This window comes from Chiloscyllium punctatum, chromosome 21 (assembly GCF_047496795.1).
Source record: "Chiloscyllium punctatum isolate Juve2018m chromosome 21, sChiPun1.3, whole genome shotgun sequence".
NCBI classification, from domain to species: Eukaryota; Metazoa; Chordata; class Chondrichthyes; order Orectolobiformes; family Hemiscylliidae; genus Chiloscyllium; species Chiloscyllium punctatum.
The window spans coordinates 20,541,343-20,565,116 of NC_092759.1; the positions used below are offsets into that span (position 1 = coordinate 20,541,343).

At 45.3% G+C, this 23,774-nt stretch overlaps 1 protein-coding gene across 2 annotated transcripts in view; it reads left to right on the forward strand.

Moving 5' to 3' along the window:
* dvl2 (dishevelled segment polarity protein 2) overlaps positions 1-23,774 on the forward strand; it is a 52,572-nt gene that overhangs the window by 16,514 nt on the left and 12,284 nt on the right. Inside the window, exons 1-9 of one of the 2 annotated variants that reach the window (XM_072591689.1) lie at positions 737-843; positions 5,991-6,060; positions 12,185-12,306; positions 13,154-13,260; positions 13,679-13,808; positions 16,706-16,796; positions 17,170-17,239; positions 18,396-18,535; positions 19,859-19,935. In XM_072591689.1, the coding sequence (XP_072447790.1) occupies positions 12,239-12,306; positions 13,154-13,260; positions 13,679-13,808; positions 16,706-16,796; positions 17,170-17,239; positions 18,396-18,535; positions 19,859-19,935 (683 nt within the window). In that variant the 5' untranslated portion in view covers positions 737-843; positions 5,991-6,060; positions 12,185-12,238. Of the gene's footprint in view, positions 1-736; positions 844-5,990; positions 6,061-12,184; positions 12,307-13,153; positions 13,261-13,678; positions 13,809-16,705; positions 16,797-17,169; positions 17,240-18,395; positions 18,536-19,858; positions 19,936-23,774 lie in introns of those variants that run through there. The other variant, XM_072591688.1, reaches the window with a different exon arrangement.

The following is a 23,774-nucleotide window of genomic DNA, read 5'->3' on the forward strand; positions in this document are numbered from 1 at the left end:
TGTACCTGGGTCCCTGGCGCTGTGAGGCACCGTGCCGTCCTATGTGCAGGTTAGGTAGATTGACAGTGCTAAATAGCCCATAATGTCCAGGGATGTGTATGTTAGGTGCATTGGCTGTGCTAAGTTGTCCATAGTTTCCAGGTTAGCCATGGTAAAAACAAAATGCCAGCAGTGTTATATGACTTTGGGGGTGGCTTTTGATGAGCTGAATGGCCTCATTCTCTACTGTAGGGATTAGAGTCATAGTTCTGTGACATTTCTGTGAATTGAATTGAATACGTGGTTGGAAACTGATCTCAGGATCAGCAGAACACTGAGGGGCTGGAAGCCCAGTTTGGGAGATGTACGCATCTTTGTGACTGACCAAGATGTGTGTGAAAGCTGCAGTCTCTCACTCTCACCCTCCCCCACCCGTTGGGCTGGCCTGAACACTCCGTACAGCAGGATGGGGGATTGTGTGACTGTTCCCTTGTTAGTGAATCCTGTTCCTTTCGCAAGCTGATTAGCTGGGCTGATTGAACTCTGAATATTAAGCAGCTTGTTAGTTCAAGCATTGTGTTGCCCCCTCTGAACAAGACCTCCTTCAGAGCCTGTGGCTGTTTGGAAAGCAGACAGGAGCCTATCCGCAAGCAGGAATTTGGCCTCTTGTTAATTAAACGCCAACCCTAGCCTGCAGTGAATGGCCTTAGAGAGCACTTTGTACATTCCAGCTTATCGCTGCTGAAAGGACTGCATTTTCAATGGCTCCACTTTGTATTCTGAGCTGCTGAATGACTATCTGTGCTGATGTGTGCTTAAACATCTGAAGACTTGAGCCCCCAGGGAATGTGGGGGGAGGGCACGGTGGGTTTGCTATTTATGAGCATCGCTGATATTTGGCTCTCGTCGAACTGTTTAATCGTTTTGGTTTTGCGCTAGGTTTGTGAAGTGAGCAGGGCTTGTTAACCCCGTCAGCTCTCAGTGTAACGAGGCGGTCAGCTTCCAATGTGGAGTTCAGTCTGAGTCACCTTGACCCCATCACCGGAGATCTGACTTCCTTACTCTGCACCCCTGTCTTCCAGCCTTTCTCGGGACTGCAGGAGTGTGGTTCCACAGACTCTAATCGAGCCGTTTCTGACTGGCCCTAGCTGAGGGTTCAGGTTGGAAACTGGCAGGCTCTTTGACTGCGGTCACCCAGCTATAAGTCAGAACCCGGACTGACTGTTTCCAGTGCCCCAGGAGGATCGTTACAATCCATCCACCTCACCCTCAGTCAAGATGAATCAATAATGTGGTGTTGGACTGGGCTGGACAAGGTTAAAAGTCACACAACACCAAGTTATAGTCCCAACAGGCTTCTTTGAGCATTCGTTAGGTAGCTAGTGGGGCAGCATCATAAGACATAGAATTTATACTAAAACCTGTTGAACTGTAACCTGGTGTTGTGTGATTTTTAAAGATCAACCAAGTCAGTACAGAGCAGAGGTTGTACTTTCCAGTGTGGTTCGGGGGTGAAGGCAATGTTGCTCGTCACTTCACAGAGAAAGGCAAAATCCCAGCCCCGCTGTGAGGTGTAGCTGCAGTGCAAAGTTTAGCAAGCAGCTTGCATTTGTACACCTATTGTTCTGCAGTTGCACATATCTTGTGTTTGTCTCCATTTCGGTAAGCCAGCAGGAAAGATCAAGGAATGTAACAAATCACTTGAATGAAGAGTTTGATTTTGAGATGATTTTCAAACAGGGTTTAAGAGTGCCAGGATGCCTGCATTCTCTGTGAGCTTCCTGACTAATGTTGTTTCGTTGCCTTTTGGCATTGCTGCCTTCCCTAATGACCCTTTAACTGAGAGGTTTGCTCAGCCGTTTCAGGTGGCAGTTAAGAGTCGGCCACATTGGCTATGGGTCTGGAGTCACATGGAGGCCAGACTGGGTAAGGATGAGTTTTTACATCAATTGCTGACAGTTATTGCCATTATGTGGTGGTCATTATTCCACGGTTTTATTAGCTGACTTCCACCAGCTGCTGTGGTATTTGAACCCATGATCCCCAGCATTAGCCTGGACTTCTGTTTTGTAAGTCGAGTGAAATTACTACTGCGCCGCCATCTTCGCCCAATCGGTGGTGCTCAAAGAAGGCAGAGCACTGGTTCACAAAGGCCAGTTTCCTCAGGGAGGTACAAATGGTGAAGGTGGAAAGAATGTGTCGACCAGAGAGGATCCCTGCATTGAGAAAAGGACAGGAGACTAGCTGGTTAACAAGAGACAAAGTAGGCAAAAATGGGTCATTGGTTGGCAGTAAGGATCAGTATTGGACCTCAACTCTTTTCATAGAATGCCTACAGTGTGGAAGCAGGCCATTTGGCTCATTGAGTCCATACCGACCCTCAGACCCACCCCATTACCCCTGTATTTCCTATGGCTAAGCTGCACATTCCTGGACATTTAAGCATGGCCAGTCCACTTACCCTGCACACCTTTGGGCTCTGGGAGGAAGCCAGACCACCTGGAGGAAACCCATGCAGACAGGGGGAGAATGTGCAAACTCCACGTAGACTCCATTCCTAAGGGTGGAATCAAACCCAGGTCCCTGGCACTGTGAGGCAGCGGTGCTAATTACTGAGCCAACATGCAGTTTTTTCACAATTGATATAAATGCCTGCGATAAAGGGAGCAAAGATATGATTACTAAGTTTGCTGGGAGCTCAAAGATAGATAGGAAAGTAAGTTATAAAGTGTACATAAGGAAGCAACAAAGGGATATAGTGAACAGACAAAAATCCGGTAAATGTGGTTTGTGCAAAAATTTGATACTATCTAGTTCAGCCCAAAGACTATCAAAGAGGCATTCTGTCTAAATGGTGAGAAATTGCAGAGCTCTAAGGTACACTGGGATCTGGGCATTGTAGAACATGAACAGCAAAATGCTGCATGCCGATAAAGCAAGTTGTTGGAAAGCTAATAGAATGTTTATGGTTAGGGGAACTGAATGCTAAAGTATGAAGTTATGCTTCAGTTACCCAGGAGAGTTGTGAGACCACATTTATAGTGCTGTGCACTATGTTGGTCACATTATTTATGTTGCGGAGATGCTGGTGTTGACTGGGGTGGACAAAGTCAGAAGTCACAAGACACCAGGTTATATTGCAACAGATTTATTTGAAATCACAAGCTTTCAGAGCGCTGCTCCTTTGTCAGGTGAAGTGGAGAGAGTCATACAGGCACAGCATTTTTATACAGAGAGATAGTGGTCAGACAATTCCAGGTAATTAAGAGTTTCAAAAGATAAATACAAATGGTATGAATGGAGTGTCGACTGGCTGAAGAATCGGTCTCTGCAGGTGATCAGATGTGTCAAACAGTATGAGTAAAGTGTCAACAGCTGAAGAGCAAGTGAAGGGATGACCTCTGATCGATTCATAATTACAAGAAAATTAAAAATCAACTGACCAAGGAGCAGCACTCCAAAAGCTTACGATTTCAAACAAACCTGATGTCATGTGATTTGACCTTATTTAAGGAAGGATACAAATCTGTTAGAAACAGTTCCAAGAAGGTTTACTAGACCAGCCATAGAGTCATAGAGATGTCCAGCGTGGAAACAGACCCTTCGGTCCAATCCGTCCATGCCGACCAGATATCCCAACCCAATCTAGTCCCACCTGCCAACACCCGGCCAATATCCCTCCAAACCCTTCCTATTCATACACCCATCCAAATGCCTCTTAAATGTTGCAATTGTACCAGCCTCCACCAGTGTCTTTGGCAGCTCATTCCATACACACACCACCCTCTGTGTGAAAAAGTTGCCCCTTAGGTCTCTTTTATATGGATCCCCTCTCACCTTAAACCTATGCCCTCTAGTTCTGGACTCTCCCACCCCAGGGAAAAGACTTCGTCTATTTATCCTATCCATGCCCCTCATGATTTTATAAACCTCTATAAGGTCACCCCTCAGCCTCTAATGCTCCAGGGAAAACAGCCCCAGTCTGTTCAGCCTCTCCCTATAGCTCAGATCCTCCAACCCTGGCAACATCCTTGTGAATCTTCCCTGACACCTTTCAAATTTCACCACATCTTTCCAATAGGAAGGAGACCAGAATTGCACGCAATATTCCAACAGTGGCCTAACCAATATCCTGTACAGCCGCAACATGACCTTCCAACTCTTGTACTCAATACTCTGACCAATAAAGGAAAGCATACCCAACGCCTTCTTCACTATCTTATCTACCTGTGACTCCACTTCCAAGGAGCTATGAACCTGCACTATGGGCAAGTTGTCTTATGAGAAGAGATTGGACTGACTAGCCTTTTTTCAATTGGTGCTTCGAAAAATAACAAGATTGAAACATTTTGAGAGCTCTTGACCACGAATGTGGAAATGATATTCTCTCCAGAACTAGGCATATCTGTTTAAAAGTGAGTTCAATGTTTGTGGCAATTTATTTCTGAAGGTTGTAAGTCATTGCCGTTCTCTTCCCCCAAGAGGCAAGGATTAATGAGAAGAAGAGTGTTTAAATATTTTTAAGCAAGAGATAAATTCTTGGTAGGCAAGAGGGTGAAAGGTTGTTTCAGGTCATTGGAATGGGAGTAATTCAATCAGCCATGATCGTATTGAACAGTACAGCAGGTCCAAAGGACTGAATAGCCTCCTGCTTGTAATTTGTATGCTCTCACGTCCATTTCATGATATTTTTGCAATACTCAGTATGACAAATAATAGATGAGCCCTTCTTTTCAACTAGCCCCCCACAGCACACGTATTACTCAGCCAATATAAACGTTTCTGTTTACACAGTTGTAACATTGGAGTGCAGCCAAATGACTCTGCGCTTGCCATCAGATACAATTCTGCTACTCCTTTGGTGCAGGAAAGCAGCTCACTGATGGAAATGAGGGAGAAAAGTGTTCCAGAGGAGCATAACTTTCAGTGCTGTCCTCAGCAGAGACTCTGCTCCTTTTGTTTTGTGTCTTTGGCAAAGGGTTTCTTATTCTTGGGCAGTTTGTTACTCAGACTTCCGCAGCAGTGAAGATTTTTTTTTCCGTGTTGCCTGGGTGGGCTTCCTATACAATGTCCCACCAACAGGCAGTGGAGTGTGTCCACCATCCAAGAGGGGGAATGGATTATTCTGCTGCTTGGATCAATTCGTAGAGTCACCATGCCAGCTGTGATCCAGTGAGAACAGCCTTGCTGCGGATCAGGAAGCTGTCAGTTTATATCTGGCTACAGAGAACCCCAAAATTTCAGCTCCCAGAAGTGCAGCGCTGCTGATATTCACATGAGGCACAATGCTGGGATCTCATCTCCTCCTCCGTTCTTCCTGTACTCTGGCTAGTTTTTAAACCTTCAACCAGTGTTAATTTACCTTGTCATTATCACATTGCTGTTTATGGGAGCTTTCTACGTGCAAATTGGCTGTTGAGTTTCCAACAGTGACAACACATTAGATGAATAGCAAACTATGTTTTAACTGGCTCCTTACGGACTGGCACTCTTGATAAACCGGCACAAATTATGTATCTGAGAAACCAGGAGCTCACTGTTTTATCACGATCCCTGAGTCGTCAGTTGAGGGTGAGAGTGAGAAGGCTCTCTGCTGGTAAGTTTAAGGCAGAATTAGATTATTAAGTGATTTATGATGTCAATAAATTATAACAGTGGAGTGTATATCCCCTGCATTATGTTTCTATTACTTAGTGTGTGTTTTCACCTTGATTATGTGGACATCTTAATTACATGGAATATTTGATCAACCAGCACACTTATTAACTGTAAATAAAGAAAGCTTTGGGAAATCCTGAGATTGTAAAATGCACTATATAAATACAAGTCTTTTATTAAAAATGTAGAAGTGTGAGAGAGCTGGGAGAGTCAAGGTGTCTTATGATTATTGCTCTATTTCAAATGAAACTTTATTGAAGAATTCTCTTGTTTCCTGTCAGAAAACGTTTGCTCCCCCAAAATGCCAGCCGTGAGCGAACAGCATTTCATTCTGATCTTTGTTTGGTTTTCAGTGTTGTGAAAGAAGAAATCTCTGATGACAACGCAAAGCTGCCTTGTTTCAACGGGAGGGTTGTCTCCTGGGTAAGTACTGAAAGACTGCAGCACCCTAAGGATCTTGTTCAGACTCTGTCATGGTTTACCCACTCGCTCGGAGTCATAGAGTCATAGAACGGAAATAGACCCTTCGGTCCAACCAGTCCATGCTGGCCATAATCCCAAACTTAACACCTATCCTAGGGAAAAGGCACCTATTATCAATCCTACCGATACAGCTCCGGATTTTACAAACTTCGAGAAAGTCACCCCTCAACCTCCTGCGCTCCAGTGATAAAAGTCCCAGTCTTTCTTTATAACTCAAACTTTCCATTCCTGGCAACATCCTGGTAAATCTCTTCTAAACCGTCTCCCGCTTAATATTATTCTTATAACTGGGTGACCAGACCTGGACACAGTATCCCACAGCAGGCCTCACTAATGTTCTGTACAACCTCAACATGATTTCCCAACTCCTTTACTCAAAGGTCGGAGCAATGAAGGCACGTGTGCTAACCACCTTTTTAACCGCCCTGTCTATATGTGATGTAGACTTCAAAACATTATGTACCTGAACCCTTGGTAACAATTCCTCAGGAACTTTGCTTAATCATACAAGGAGCAGTTAGACAAATCGGTCCTAAATCCATTGGAATTTAGAGGGTCATAAGGTGATCTTACTGAAGCATGCAAGTGCCTGAAGGGCTTCAACAGGATGGATGTAGCAAGGAGAGAGACCTGAACAACCAAGCACAATTTAAAATGTAAGGGGTCTCCCATTTGAGACGAAGCTGAAAAGAAATATCCTTTCTGAGCCTCTCCAATCTATGGCACTTTTTCCTCCAAGAGATGGAGGCAGGGTCATTAAGTATTTTTAATAATTTTTGGACCGTGTTAAATTCTTGAGTAATATTGCAGTTAAAGGTTGTCGGGGAAGGCAGGAATGTGGAGTCAAAGCCACAATCAGATCAGCAATGTCACTGCTTTGATTGAAAAGCATGCTGGAACTCACACTAACTTTTTCATCAACTGTCCCACATGTATAAATAGCCAGTTTAATCATGTGAATGGTTAACTTGTGGTGACCATTATCTGAGTTAAAAGAAGCACCATGCTTCATTAATAAATAAGGACACAAAACTTATTTGTTTAACCAGGTATTTGTTAACTACTAGGAAAACCAATTATTAATTACTAATAAGTGAACTTAAACCATATCCTCTTTAAATCTGAATGCACCCATTCATTTACAAAAATACAGGTAAGAAACAAACAAAAAAGGAACAAGTACTGTGCATAGAGAGTCCGAACCATGAGGGTGGAATGAAGTCACTTTCTTATGTTGTTTGGTGATTATAGAATCGCCATAGAATAGCAGGCCCATTAACCCTCCAAAGAGCATCTCACCAAGACCCCCCCTCCCCCCAACCCTGGATTTCCCATGGCTAACCCAACTAACCTGCACAGCTTTGGCTGTGGGAGGGAAACTGGAGCACCCAGAGAAAACCCATGCAGACACAGGGAGAATGTGCAAACTCCATGCAGGCATTTGCCTGAGGCTGGAATCAAACCCTGGTCCCTTGCGCTGGGAGGCAGCAGTGCTAACCACTGAGCCACTGTGCGGTGATAATATCGCATTGTTGCTGACCACAACGATCCACAATTCAATAGCCTATCAGTTGGACTGAGGCTTTTCTCTTGACTTGGGAGTTATTTCTCCCGAAACATTTTGTGCCATCTCTTTGTGACTCTAAAGAAAGGAGAGAACTGGCCTGGACTTGTAAGTTTTCTGGAGGTCTAAATACAATTGCCACTTGTCTCCATTCTGTGACAAATGTTAACTGAATTAGGAAAACTTTAGTTAGGCAGTATTTCAGAAACCCAAAGGTGCCAACGTGCCTCTCCAAAGCTCTCAAAATTTTATCACCATGTGTAACCATGAAGTGACCACCATACCATTCTGCTCTTGGATTTGTGACAAAAAATTGATTCATTCTCTGCAGCGCAGGAGATACCAACCTTCCATTTTCCCATTTGGTACTTCCGAATAGAAATATCTGTAATGGGTACAGGAGCAGGTGGAGTGTGGGAGTGTGTATGGGTACAAGAATAGGTCGGACAAACAGAGTCTAAACATCCATGTAGCCCTTCCAGCAGTGATCATATTGAATGGTGGAGAAGGGCCAAGTGGCCTGCTCCTACTCACGGTCATGAATTGCCTGCCTCCCAAAGGGATTCTGAAAGGACAGAGCATGCTCCCTTCCCTCTGATGGAAGAGGGTAGTGTTTGGGATTACAAATTGCCCTTTCAACCTTGTTCGTGGTCGTCCATTCTGAGAACAAGTAATACTAACCCAGCTTGTTAGGATCTGATGGCCAGGTAAATTTCTTTCTGCTTCATATTGACACTGTTTTCAACGATTACAAACTTGTGTGAAAACTGTACCTGACACCAGAGACGCTAAGTGTATAATCGGCTTGCGAAGTGAATTTGATCTCACCAGTGAAAATAACTCCCAGATAAACTAATCTTAACTCCTTGTTCATGGAACACAGCTGATTAACTTCAGTCCTGGGCCGTTCAGTATGTTTCATGACTCTGCAGTAGTTTCTGCCTTATCTCCATAATGGCTCAGCTGTCAAAGGCAGTGATTTATAGGGAGGGAGGGACCAGGAACAGGCTCCTCGAGTCTGCTCCAGCGTAGCTAATCTGATTGTAACTTCAAGTCCACATTTCCCCCTTTTTACCCCCTTGTTTAACAAGAATCTAGCTTCCAACATCTTTTCAGGGCAAGAACTTCCAAAGACTCCATGCTCTGAGGGAAACAACTTCTCTTTACTTCTGTCTTAACTGGTCTTAAAAAGTGACATTTGTCCTAGATTCTCCCATCTTAATAAGCATCCTTTCCCCATTCACCCTGTCAGCACCCCTCACCATCTTTATATGTTTCAATCAAGTAATTCTGACCCAGCCGACCACATCAGGTGCAAACCCTTTCCTGTCCGATCTGTACACAACACAACCCATCCATTCCAGTTATCAGTCTCCAGTACACTTTTCAGTCTTCCTTAAATAAGGTGACCAAATTTGGTACACACTATTCCAAATGCAATCTCAACAATACCCTGTACAACTGAATCCTAAGTTTCCTACATCTTTCAATTCCCCTCACAGTAAACAATAGCATTCTGTTAGCTTTTATCATTACTTGCTGTACCTGAATTCCAGGCATGTACTGGGGTACTCAGATCTTTCTGCATTCAGAGTTCTGCAATCCATCACCGTTTAGATCATATGCCTTTTTTTATGCTTCCTGCCAAATGGACAGTTTTGTATCATTATGCTCTATCTGTCACAGTTTGGCCAACTCTATCCCTTTGTAGTCTCCTTCTATCCTCTTCACACTTCATTTTGCACTTAACTTCGTGTCATGGACGTGTGAAAGAGATGCGCGATGGGTATTCAGTTTGCTGTCAGTCGTGTTCTCAAATGGCGCCTGAGCTGACATGACGCTAAGTGAGTTGGGACAGAGGGGAAGCTGTCAGCAGCTCGCGAGAATGCTGTGGCTGAGGGGGTCAGACACCATACGCTCCTCAAAAGCTTGTGAACTCTGTGATTGCACCAACACTGTGGCCACGTGGAGAGTTGGGGGCTGGGTGATGGTGAAAAGGACACCGATAATGTGGAAACTACATTCCTTCCGGGGAAGACAGACATAGCAACAGGATCTAATAAGATACATCTTTTGGTGGGTTTGTAGCACCGAAACGCTGTCTTCATTAGCTGTCTTGGCAGACTGCCTGTTATTAGTGGAGGGCACATCACAGTCTTTGCAGGGTTAAGTCACTAAGGTCCTTTATTAGTTGTCCTGGCTGAGTGCCTGTGGATGTTGTTTCCTTTAGGATGCTAATTAAGGAAACAATCATTTCTCTGTTGGGAAGCTGCTGTTGCAGAATCGAAAGTTCAGGCAGTGCTTTCGACTTGCCGTCTATTGTGATGGATGAAACCGGTGGAGTTATTACAGGAAGCTGTTCCTTCAGAATGTTGTGTTCACTCCTCGCTGTTGGATCATTTCCCATCTCATAGTTAGTTTATTGAACTCCATGTGCTCGGCGGTCCAACTGGAAGAGGCCAACGCTTCCTAAAGACTGACAGCCAAGGGTATCCTAAATGCTTCCCCCTGCCCCCAAAAGAAAAAAAACACACACAAGAAGAATTAGTCACCTTGTGTTGTTTATGTTTTCCTGATGATTAGCCAAGTGCAAGTCAATCAGGCAGGATAGTGAAGCACCCCAGGCCTCCAGTTCAATACTCTGCTCACTCCTGAGCAACCAGTTTGGGCCAGAGGGGAAACCCTTACTACCTGTAACCTGTAGGAACCCTGTCAGTGTGAATCAGATAGTGGATATCCTCCAAGTGCGGGAGAGTGCACCGACCATGGCTAATACCATGCCTTTAAGGTGGGGAAGTTCAGAGGAGTTATGAGGGGCACGTGTTTAAACACACAGAGTCCGAGGAGTCTTGATCGTGCTGCCAGGTTTGGTGGTGGAGGCAGATAAGATAGGGGCGCTTAAGGGACTTGAAGATAAGCACATGAGCTTACAAGGAATGGAGAGATATGGATTAAGGGCAGGCAGAAGGAATTAGTTTAATTTAGCGTCACGTTCGGCACAATGTCATATGCTGAAGGACCCATTCCTGTGCTATACTGTTCTATGTTCTAACCAGTAAATTTTAGTGAGGACCCCTTTCCGTTGTTCCGATTTTAATATAATTTTTTTCTTCCACCTTCCTCTGTCACAAACTCTCAGAACTGTCCCCACACAGGAGGCCATTCAGCCTGCATTGTCCGAATATCTGATGTGTCTAATCCAACTCCCCTGCTTTCTTGATTAGATTCGATTCCCTGAAGTGTGGAAACAGGCCCTTTGGCCCAACCACTTCACACCGACCCTCCGAAGACTAACCCACCCAGACCCACTTCCCTCTGACTAATGTACCTATCACTATGGGCAATTTAGCATGGCCAGTTTAGCACGGCCAATTCGCTTGATTTGTACATCTTTGGACTGTGGAAGGAAACCGGAGCACGCGGACACAGGGAGAATGTGCAAACTCCACACAGACAGTTGCCCAAGGTTGGAATCGAACCTGGGACCCTGGTGCTCTGAGGCAGCAGTGCTAACCACTGAGCTGCTCTGTTGCCTTTCACATTCTTCCTTTTCAGATTCCCTTTCAATATTCAATTGACCTTGCACTACATTCTTAGGCAGCGTGTTCAGGATCTGAACAGCTCACTGTGCAGGGGCTTGTGTTTATGCCTTCCTGCACCTCTTCCATCTGAACCTAACTTGATGCATGTAACTTGGTAAACAGAAACAGGCTCAGCTGAATCCTGAGATCCCAAGACAAGTGAAGGTGGTGTGGGACAGGATGCTGGACTTTCCCTGGTCAGCAGTGTAGCCGGTTATAGTGACAGTTTCACTGTCTGAGAGCACACCAACACACCTTAAAATTACTGATCACCCTGGTCCTTCCCAGTAGTAAATGTAACACATGTTAAGCAGGGTAAAAGATATCCTGTACAATTTAATCTATGTTGAATGATCTTAATTCTTGAATAGTTTGAATGGATTTCTGAATTCTTGCACTTGATCGTTGTTCTGAAGTTTTTAAAATTTGTTTATGGATCATCACTGGCTGGGAGAAAGTGAGGACTGCAGATGCTGGAGATCAGAGTCAAGAGTGTGGTGCTGGAAAAGCACAGCAGATCAGACAGCATCTGAGCAGCAGGAGAATTGACATTTCGGGCATAAGCCCTTGATCAGGAAAACATTGATTCTCCTGCTCCTCGGATGCTGCCTGACCTGTGCTTTTCCAGCACCACACTCTTGACTCATCACTGGCTAGGCCAGCATTTATTGTACTTTAGTCCCACAGCAATGTGGTTGGCTCTTGAGTCATGTGTAACCAGGCCAGGTAAGGACGGCCGATATTAGGCAGCCAGATAGTGGTGACGTGATCGCCATCACGTTATTCCAGATATTGTAAATTGAATTCAAATGTCACCACCTGCTATGATGGGATTTATGCCCGTCTCTCCAGAACATTAGCCTGGATTACTAATGACATTTGCACCACCACCTCCTTGTTGCTGTTATGTTTCTCACAGTTGGTATCTGCTGAAGGCTCACAGCCAGAACCAGCGCCTCACCCAGTTAGCACAATGCCAGATGTACCTCCTCCAATCGAACGAACAGGTGGAATTGGAGACTCGAGACCTCCTTCTTTCCAGTGAGTAAACTTGTCGATTTATTAACAGTGCTACTGCGACAGAATACAAACGTCAACATTGGATGCAGGAATCTGAAAACTAAACTTTATATACGTTGCCGATAAAGCGACATGCTGTCAAAATTTTTATCGTTCTTTTATCAGGCAGATGGGAGCAGCAAATTAAACTGCAGGTGATCAGCGGGTCAATTGTTGGCAAGTTAACTCTGGTCAAGTCATTGCTATGGAAAACGCAGCAGGGAATTATTGCTTGTTCAATTCTTGCTTCATGATTTAATTAAGTGCTTTTGTTTCAGTCAGAAAGCTACAATGCCTGTATATGTTCCTTTCCTCCTGCAGCGAGTCATTCCTGATTATAAATGTTATTAGTTTCTAACAAAGTCACATTGCTGGCCAGACAGGAAATCTTAAAAACTGTAGATCTTTAAATTTTAAAGTGTAATTCTTAGCATACTCGGGATTATTAGGTGAGTGCTGTCAAATCGCAGAGTGGTAAGTAACATTAGTCTTTTTACTCTGAGGTTTGCAAGCGTCGGCTGGGTGAGTGCAGTTAATATTGTGTTCAATATGTTCCGTGTCAGTTGTGGAAAATTATTCAAGTGCCTTGCTTTGCTAAGTTTTAATTAATATGTAAACCATATCGATAGTATTTGGTATGTCTTTGACAGTCTAAGGGTATGTAAGATGATGATGTGTGACTCAGTTGATTCCCTTCTTGGCAACCATTCCTAACGTGTTGAGGTTTGTGTTGTTTTTTTCGGATTTATTTTAGCTGCAATTTCTTGTTCTTGTGTGACTTTTTTTTTCCCCCCGAAGCGGTGTGAATGCTTTCTTCGATTTCTTGCAGTGCAAATGTGACTGGGAGTCGGGAGAATTTGGATAATGAGACCGAGACGGAATCGGTGGTGTTGTCCCGGAGAGAGAAGCCGCGACGGAGGGAGAGTATGGAACATGGTGTGTGTAAAGGCCTGGGACAGGGTTTACAGGAGGGCATCTAACAGCAGACTGTAACCTGCGTTGGCAGACAGAAATCTGTTGTCCACACGAACATCCAAATCTGGAGCAGCGGATGTTCAGAATTTTGAAGTTTCTGAAAATGTCTGGTGCAGCTCTGCATTCGAGTGTTGTCAGAGCTGTCTGGGAAAGTTATAGTGGCTCCCTCTCAGTTGGGTGGTGATTGAATAAATTGCATCGTTCATTAGGGTATGTTATTTTCCCCTCGGTTACTGTTTTTAGTTTCAAAAGGAGGAAAGCACTCACTCCCCCAGTGCTCTTGATCTCCGAAGTGTGCAGTAAAACCTCTGTGTGTTCAGAGCAAGCTTGCAGGTGGTTGTTGTGGAGGCTTTACAGCGATGTGTTCTACTCCCCACAGGTCCCAGAGTTAATGGACACCCAAAAATGGAGCGACATCTTGCTGGTTACGAGAGCTCGTCCACACTCCTGAGCAGTGAGCTAGAAACTACCAGCTTCTGTGACTCGGATGAGGATGATGCAGCCAGCAGGTACTGCTTACAGATGCAGCAACTGTTTCCCTGCCTCTGCTTCACAAAATAAATTGTGTGGGCTAGGTCAGCATTTATTACCCATCCTGGTTACAGTCAAGAGTCAATTACAGTGCTTTTTTTTTAAACCAGCGGTGGTTGCCATTAGATTAGATTAGATTCCCTACGGTGTGGACACAGGCCCTTCGGCCCAACAAGTCCACACCGACCCTCCGAAGAGCAACCCACCCAGACCCAATCCCCTACATTTATCCCTGACTAATGCATCTAACACTACGGGCAATTTAGCATGGTCAATTCACCTTATCTGCACATCTTTGGACTGTGGGAGGAAACTGGAGCACCCAGAGGAAACCCACGCAGACACTGGGAGAATGTGCAAACTCCACACAGGCAGCTGCCCGAGGCGGGAATTGAACCCAGGTCCCTGGCGCTGTGAGGGAGTAGTGCTGTCAGTTCTTTATACTATTATACTAGCTCCTTATACTATAATTTTCTAAATTGAATTCCGATTTCAACATCTGTCACTGTGGGATTGAAACTCGAGTCCTCAGTTCATGAGGACTGGATTTCTGGGTTACCCGTCCCCTGGTATTATCGCTGTGCCTCCCTGACTTGCCTGTCTTTCCTCTCCTCACTTGTACTCCCTGATCTTCACGTCCGTCCTGCTTTGCATCCTCACCCAAGTTTACGCATATCACCATCTCCTGAACTTCCTGACTCCCGGATCGCAAAGGAATGAAGCTCTCTGGCTCTCACAACTTTTCCCATCTACCTACAGTTTAGGGGCTGTCAAAGTTCAAGCTGAATGTCAGTTTAAATAAAAATGAAAGAACTGCGGATGCTGTAAATCAGAAACTAAAACAGACGCTCTGGAACTGGAAACGTTCAACAGGTCTGGCAGCACCTGTGGAGAGTGAAGGGGGAAGGGTCACCGGACTGGAAACGTTAACTCTGATTTCTCTCCACAGTTTAGATTAGATTAGATTCCCTACAGTGCGGAAACAGGCCCTTCGACCCGACAAGTCCACACCGACCCTCCAAAGACTAACCCACCCAGACCCATTCACCAACTCCCTACTAATGCACCGAACACTATGGGCAATTTAGCATGACCAATTCACCTAAACTGCACATCTTTGGACTGTGGGAGGAAACCCACGCAGACACGGGGAGAATGTGCAAACTCCACACAGACAGTCACCCGAGGCTGGAATCGAACTCGGGTCCCTGGTGCTGCGAGGCAACAGTGCTAACCATTGAGCCACTGTCTGGCAGGTCTGCTGAGCATCACTGTAGTAAGCTACACTTGCCTTATCTCTTCCTCTGTTATAGAACACAGAACAGTACAGCACTGGAATGGACCTTTTGCCCCACGATGTTGTGCCAAACATGATGCTAAATGAAACTAATCTCTTCTGCTTACCCATGCTCCATATCCTGGATTAGTGTTGCTGGAAGAGCACAGCAGTTCAGGCAGCATCCAACGAGCAGCGAAATCGACGTTTCGGGCAAAAGCCCTTCATCAGGAATAAAGCTTTATTCCTGATGAAGGGCTTTTGCCCGAAACGTCGATTTCGCTGCTCGTTGGATGCTGCCTGAACTGCTGTGCTCTTCCAGCACCACTAATCCAGAATTTGGTTTTCAGCATCTGCAGTCATTGTTTTTACCATGCTCCATATCACACCATTCCTTGCTAATTCATGTGCTTACCTAAAAGTCTCTTAAACACCCCGAATGTATCTGCCTCCGTCACTTGTTGCAGGCACCCCCCCCACTCTCAATTAAAAAAAACTTGCCGCCTCACATCTCCTTTGAATTTTCTCCCCTTCACCATGCCCTCTAGCACTGGACTTTTCAACTCTGCGAGAAAGATTCTGAACGTCAACCCTATGTATGCCTCTCATAATTTTATATCAGGTCTCCCCTCCACCTCTCCCACTCCAGGAAAAAAAACCAACCCTAGTTTGTCTCACCTTTCCTAACAGCTCATACCCTCTAATCCAGGCCTTGTTCTTGGCCCTGATATTCTCTCTCAGTGGCTCCCGTTCTGCTTGCTCTCCTGGTGAACCTGGCTGAGTCCACCTAATCTGTGAGCTGAGGAGTGGGTGGTTCATGGCTGTTGGGGAATCGGAATGTGATCTGATTGAATGGTGATCTAGGTTCAACCACCAACTCCTTCTCCAATTTCTTATGTCCTTGTGTTTTTGTTCCTGAACGACTAAGAAGTCTGCGATTGGAATACTACGTGCAATTCTTGTTTCTCCGCTATGGCAAGGATGTTGTGAAACTTGAAAGGGTTCAGAAAAGATTTACAAGGATGTTGCCAGGGTTGGAGGGTTTGAGCTACAGGGAGAGGCTGAACAAGCTGGGGCTGATTTCCCTGGAGCGTCGGAGGCTGAGGGGTGACCTTATAGAGGTTTATAAAATCATGAGGGGCATGGATAGGGTGATGAGCCAATGTTTTCTCCCCAGTATAGGGGAGTCTAAAACTAGAGGGGCATTGATTTAAGATGAGAGGGGAAAGATTTGAAAGGGCCCTAAGGGGGTAACCTTTTCACACAGAGGGTGGTGCGTGTATGGAATGAGCTACCAGAGGGAAGTGGTGGAGACTGGTACAATGACAGCATTTCCGAGGTATCAGGGTGAGTATATGAATAGGAAGGGTTTTGGGGGATATGGACCAAATGCTGGTAAATGGGATTAGGTTAGTTTGGAATATGTGGTCAGCATGGGCGAGTTGGACTGAAGGGTCTGTTTCCATGCTGTACTCTGAGAGCTCTTTATAACTGTTGTGATCTTCCATGAGGCAGTGGGGAGTGAGAGCGCCTGGTGGAGAGATACCTTGGCAGGTTAGTTTGGTTTTGATTTACCTGTTTGTTTACTCCCCTCTCTAGATTCAGCAGCTCCACTGAACAGAGCACCAACTCGCGGATCCTGAAACGTCACCGGCGCAGACGGAAACAGAGGCCCCCGCGACTCGAACGTGTAAGAGCACAGTCACTCCCTGAGCCCCCTGTGTGAACAGCTTTTCTCTTTGTTTCTGTTCTGAATCACCAAAGCTAAGTGTAAGCGAGGGAGGGGGTTTCAAGCGTCCTCCTTCTCCCATGCTGCCTCGCCCCCCAGTCTGTAACGGCCCGTTTTAACATCTCGAGATTCTACCTGTGCTCGTTCCCCAACTCCTGAAATCTGATTCCATTGCTGTATGTGAAGGGGTGCCTCTGGAAACATCCTGCTCAGAGAGAGAGAGAGAGAGAGCTATCCAAAAAGGCTAACAGCTGTCTGCCTTTCTCCCTTTCAGCTTTGCAAACCTTTAACAGTCTATGTCTGACCTTGCTTTTCTGTTTCTAATCCCACACAGGCCTCCTCGTTTAGCAGCGTCACTGACTCGACAATGTCCCTGAACATCATCACAGTCACGTTGAACATGGGTAAGGGAGTAACCACAATCTGGAAAACTGTAGTTGCTGCTAGGGTATGTCTAAAGTTGGAAGCAGGAGCAGGAGTAGACCATTCGGCCCATTGAACCTGCTTCACCATTCAGTACAATCATGGATGATCTTAGCTTTCAACCAGGCTTGCCCATCTTCACCCCTGGTCCCTCGATTCCCTGAGAAACCAGAAATATGTCTATCCCAGCTTAATTACCTCCCCCTGCAGCACTTTTGGGGAGAATTATTGCAGAGATTCACAGCCTCTTTAAACTATTTCCAATCTCAGTCCCAAATGGTCAGCCCTTTATACCTGGACTGTGCCCTAGCTCTCTGTGTCTCAACACCAGCCCTAGGTTTTAGATTCCCCAATCAGTGTTATGATCTCGGCATGTACCTTGACAGTCTGCCTCAGAACCTTCAATGAGATCACCTCTGATTCCAAACTCCAGGGCGCACCAGCCGAAGTCTCTTGTCCAAGGGACCAATCTAGTCAATCTTCATTGTATTGCGTCTAAAAAAACAAACTTGGGGGACCAGAACTACACAGTGTTCCAGATGTGCTTGGTGCCAAAGTTCCTTTGCAGTGTGAGTTGACTCTTCCTAGTTGAAACACAGAAATTTCAGCGAGGGAATGGGGCCATTTGGTTTCAGTGTGGAGGTTGGGAGATGTTTGTTCGCCAAGGATCTGGCAGCACTTGTGTGCAAAGTCTAGGCTGGCATTCCCACTGGGAATACTGTGTTATTGAAGGTGCAGTCTGTTGGATGGTGTCAAACCAAGACTCCCTCGGATGTGTGGCATCCCTTGGTATTAGCTGAAGGAAGTACGGGAGATTTCACCCGGTGTCCTGGTCGATATTTGCCCCTCAACCAAGTCACTGAAGCACCCGGTAGTGCTGTTTGTGGGAGCTGTCTGTGTGCAAATCAAGTGCTGCGTTACCCATAGTGCAACAGTGACTGCACTGCGCAAAGTTACAGTGGAGTAACATTCTGAGGTCAGGAGCAGAGTTCTAGAAATACAGACTTTTCCTTTCTCTCCAAAAACAAAAACCTCCAAATCCTACAAAGGAGTAAATGGAACAGTTGCAACCTCATTTGGTTTGATCCGATCCACCATCAAAAGTAAAAGTACAGATTCTGCTTTCTTCAACTCTAGAGAAGTACAACTTTCTGGGTATCAGTATTGTTGGCCAGAGTAATGAGCGAGGGGACGGAGGGATCTACATTGGATCAATAATGAAAGGTGGAGCAGTGGCTGCAGACGGGAGGATCGAACCTGGTGACATGCTGTTACAGGTGAGTACAAACCGCCTCTCAAACCTTGTAAACTGAAGCTCAGTTCCTGACATGGGCAAAGTGGCCAGTCCAGAGTCTGCAGAGGTGGAGTAAATGTGAGACTAGGGATAGCAGCATGTAGTTAAATGCTGTAAGATTCTCCGCAATCACCTGATGAAGGAGCAGTGTGCTCCGAAAGCTACTGCTTCCAAATATACCTGTTGGACTATAACCTGGTGTTGTGTGATTTCTAATTTTGTACACCCCAGTCCAACACCGGCGTCTCCAAATCTTTAAATGCTGTTGTCATCTAACTGGAGTAGAGTTTCACCAGCATTGGGACTGCTGTTCCCAGCCGATCATTGTCAACATTCGTAGTTGTCCCTTATCTTCCAGCACGGGATTAGCAATTAGCTGCGTGAACTGTTTTGTTTCACCTTTCCCACTCGCCAGGAAACAGTGCCCGTGTGCAGTTGACCAGCACCGCACCAGTGAGAGATCAGAAAGAGGTCACTCTCACATAGTGCTCTTGACCAACTGAGCAAATTCTCCGATTTGAGACTAAATTTTCTTGTGTCCCTTCCGACAATGATGGGTGTTGTTGGCTGGGCCCAGCACTTTGTCACCCATCCTTAACTGGATTGAGAGGGTGGGAATGAATGTGAACGAATTGTTGCAGTCTGTCGTGCAGCTTTCTGGAAAGGAGTTCCGAGATTTTGACCGAGTGATAGAGGAGAAGCAGCGATACGTCGTCCTGACTTGAAACTGTGTGACTTGAAAGGGTAGTGTTCCCATGCATTCTCTGCCCTTGTATGTCTAGGTGTTAGAGCTCACAGCTATGGAAGGTGCCACCTGAAGAGCCTTGGAATGTTACTGTTATGAATCTCTTTGATGGTCCGCACTGCTGTGACTGTCAGCAGTGATGGAGATGAATGTTGAAGGTGGTGGTGAATGGGGTGCTAGTGATGCTTTGTACTAGATGGTGTTGAGCTCCTCGAGCTTTATCACAGCTGTACCATCCAGACAAGTGGGCAGGATTCCATCACACTGTGTCTTTTGCATGGTGGACCTTTTTTAGACAGTTGGGGAGTGTGTAACTCACTGCAGAGTTTTCAGCTTCCCACGTGTTTCTGTATTGTCAGTGTTTGCTTGATTGGCCAGCTGTATTCCTTACATTGGCTGTGGAGGATTCAGCCATGTCAGTGCTGTTGAAAGTCAGGGTATTGTAGTGAAGAGTCAGTACCTGGTTGTGACAGGTGTGTGACCTTTATGGCGGCTGTAGCATGGTTATTTTCACTCGTGTCTTCTGCATCACTCAGTCCCACCTGCTTCTGTCCCCTTCAGGTGAACGACATCAACTTTGAGAACATGAGCAATGACGATGCTGTGCGGGTTTTGCGAGAGATAGTTCACAAGCCCGGGTAAGTGGGAATGCCGTCTAATGCTGGCAAAACATCTCTTGTCCTGAGTTGGCCACATCTTCAGATACAGACCGTGATGATTGTTGCTTGCTGGCCTTGCAGAAGGTGCACTGTGGATATCCCAGATGGTAGAGAGGCCAAAAGGGCTATCCCAGCTTGTATTCTGTTGTGTTGAAGATTAAGGGATGCCTGAAAGGATTCAGGGACCGCTAGGGCAAATAGAGGGAAACTGTTTCTCCTGGGAGAGCAAGTGTTGAACATCATCTAAAGGTAAAGGCAGGCCGTGCAGTACTGATATCAGGAAGCACTCCTTCAAGCAACAGGGAGTGGACTTTTGGAGCTCTACCACAAGAAAGCTGATGACACTGGAAGTCAGTTGGAAATTTGAAAGCAAAGATGTTGATGAGTTTGAGTACTCTATATACTCGCGTATAGGCCGAATTGTTAAGACTATTTTTAGAGGGTCGATAAAACATGGCCACAAGTTATGAGGAGCTGAGATTCATGCTGCAGTTCGAAATACCGAATTATTAGCCAAAGTCGATTTGATCGCTCAACTAATCCCAGGTAGAGAAGAAGAACACAATGAGTTACAGTAAAGGTAATTACTGGATAAAAGCAAGAGACCAGTACGAGAATTTAACATGATAAAGATTCATTGTAATCCTGCAAAATCACATTGTTCCACATCATCATGGCCTGGTATAAAGGCAAACCTAAAATGAAATATTTATTAAATTCTGAGCGTGTAAGTGTCTTGAACTTCCCCACCAAATCCTTCTGTTTCCCTCCCATTTACTCTCATATGTTATGAATCTCAACAACATAAACAAATTGGTCAAAGAATTAAAGATATACCGGTATGTAACAAATATATCTCACTTTTATTCAGATATAATGGCACAATTAAAATGATTAACATTTTAACGATATTAATGTTTGGGTGTGCAGTGAACAAGATGTGATAAGAACAGATAGACATAGTGCCGGTCTGAATGAATTAATCAAAACATACTGTAGTAAACCAAGTGGGCTAAGTAGGGTAATGAATGAATAGAGAAGCGATATAGTAAACAAACAACGATGAGGAGAGTAACCGGTATAAGTGAATGAATGCGATTTTGTTTAAATGAATTCTGGGAATACGCAGTTTCCTTTGTAAGAGGTTTATAATGCAATATAGTGAGGTCGACTTACACATGGGGTATATGGAAAATACAAGACTTTTTGGACAGAAGTAAGGGGTCGACTTATCCATGAGATTGACCTATGCACACGTATATACGGTATTAAATGGATGAAAAGTGGGTGGATAGAGTTAAAATGCAAAGCAGCTGTCATGTCATTAAATGGTGCTGGATGCTTGAGGGGTTGAATGGCCTTGCCTGCTTGTTGTTAGACTGAGCACCCTCTCTCAGCCAGGGTCAGCGCAACGTGGAAAGGGTGAGTAATCAGCGAGAGCAGTGTTAGAACATAGAACATAGAACAATACAGCACAGAACAGGCCCTTCGGCCCACGATGTTGTGCCGAACTTCTAACCTAGATTAAGCACCCATCCATGTACCCATCCAAATGCCGCTTAAAGGTCGCCAATGATTCTGACTCTACCACTCCCATGGGCAGCGCATTCCATGCCCCCACCACTCTCTGGGTAAAGAACCCACCCCTGACATCTCCCCTATACTTTCCACCCTTCACCTTAAATTTATGTCCCCTTGTAACACTCTGTTGTACCCGGGGAAAAAGTTTCTGACTGTCTACTCTATCTATTCCTCTGATCATCTTATAAACCTCTATCAAATCACCCCTCATCCTTTGCCGTTCCAACGAGAAAAGGCCGAGAACTCTCAACCTATTCTCATACGACCTATTCTCCATTCCAGGCAACATCCTGGTAAATCTCCTCTGCACCCTCTCCAAAGCTTCCACATCTTTCCTAAAGTGAGGCGACCAAAACTGCACACAGTACTCCAACTGTGGCCTAACCAAAGTCCTGTACAGCTGCAACATCACTTCACGACTCTTGAATTCAATCCCTCTGCTAATGAACGATAATACTCCATAGGCCTTCTTACAAACTCTATCCACCTGAGTGGCAACTTTCAAAGATCTATGTACATAGACCCCAAGATCCCTCTGTTCCTCCACCTGACTAAGAACCCTACCATTAACCCTGTATTCCGCATTCTTATTTGTTCTTCCAAAATGGACAACCTCACACTTGGCAGGGTTGAACTCCATCTGCCACTCCTCAGCCCAGCTCTGCAACATATCTAAGTCCCTTTGCAAACGACAAATGCCCTCCTCACTGTCCACAACTCCACCTATCTTCGTATCATCTGCAAATTTACTGACCCACCCTTCGACTCCCTCATCTAAGTCATTAATAAAAATTACAAACAGCAGAGGACCCAGAACTGATCCCTGCAGAACTCCACTTGTAACCGGGCTCCAGGCTGAATATTTACCATCTACCACCACTCTCTGACTTCGACCGGTTAGCCAGTTTTCTATCCAATTGGCCAAATTTCCCTCTATCCCATGCCTCCTGACTTTCCACATAAGCCTACCATGGGGAACCTTATCAAATGCCTTACTAAAATCCATGTACACTACATCCACTGCTCTACCCTCATCCACATGCTTGGTCACCTCCTCGAAGAATTCAATAAGACTTGTAAGGCAAGACCTACCCTTCACAAATCCGTGCTGGCTGTCCCTAATCAAGCAGTGTCTTTCCAGATACTCATAAATCCTATCCCTCAGTACCCTTTCCATTACTTTGCCTACAACAGAAGTTAGACTAACTGGCCTGTAATTCCCGGGGTTATCTCTATTCCCTTTTTTGAACAGGGGCACAACATTCGCTACTCTCCAGTCCCCTGGTACCAACCCCGTTGCCAGTGAAGACGAGAAGATCATTGCCAACGGTACTGCAATTTCCTCTCTTGCTTCCCACATAATCCTAGGATATATCCCGTCAGGCCCGGGGGACTTGTCTATCCTCAAGTTGTTCAAAATGTCCAACAGATCTTCCTTCCTAACAAGTATCTCTTCTAGCTTAACAGTCCGTTTCACACTCTCCTCTTCAACAATACGGTCCCTCTCGTTCGTAAATACTGAAGAGAAGTACTTGTTCAAGACCTCTCCTATCTCTTCCGACTCAATACACAGTCTCCCACTACTGTCCTTGATCGGACCTACCTTCGTTCTCGTCATTCTCCGGTTTCTCACATACGCATAAAATGCCTTGGGGTTATCCTTGATCCTATCCGCCAAGGATTTTTCATGCCCTCTCTTAGCTCTCCTAATCCCTTTCTTCAGGTCCCTTCTGGCTATCCTGTATCCCTCCACTGCTCTGTCTGAACCTTGTTTCCTCAACCTTATGTAAGCATCCTTCTTCCTCTTACTAGACATTCAACCTCCCCCGTCAACCAAGGCTCCCTCACAAGATCATTTCTTTCCTGCCTGATAGGTACATACATATCAAGGACACGTCGTATCTGCTTCTTGAAAAAGTTCCACATTTCCACCACATCCTTCCCTGACAGCCTATGCTCCCAACGTATGCTCCTCAAATCCTGTCTTACAGCATCGTAATTTCCCTTCCCCCAATTGTAAAATCTACCTTGTTGTATGCACCTATCTCTCTCCATAACCAAGGTGAAAGTCACAATTGTGGTCACCATCACCAAAATGTTCACCCACTAACAAGCCCACCACTTGTCCCGGTTCATTACCAAGCACCAAATCCAATATGGCCTCCCCTCTGGTTGGACAATCTACATACTGCGTTAGAAAAGCTTCCTGGACACACTGCACAAACACCGCCCCATCC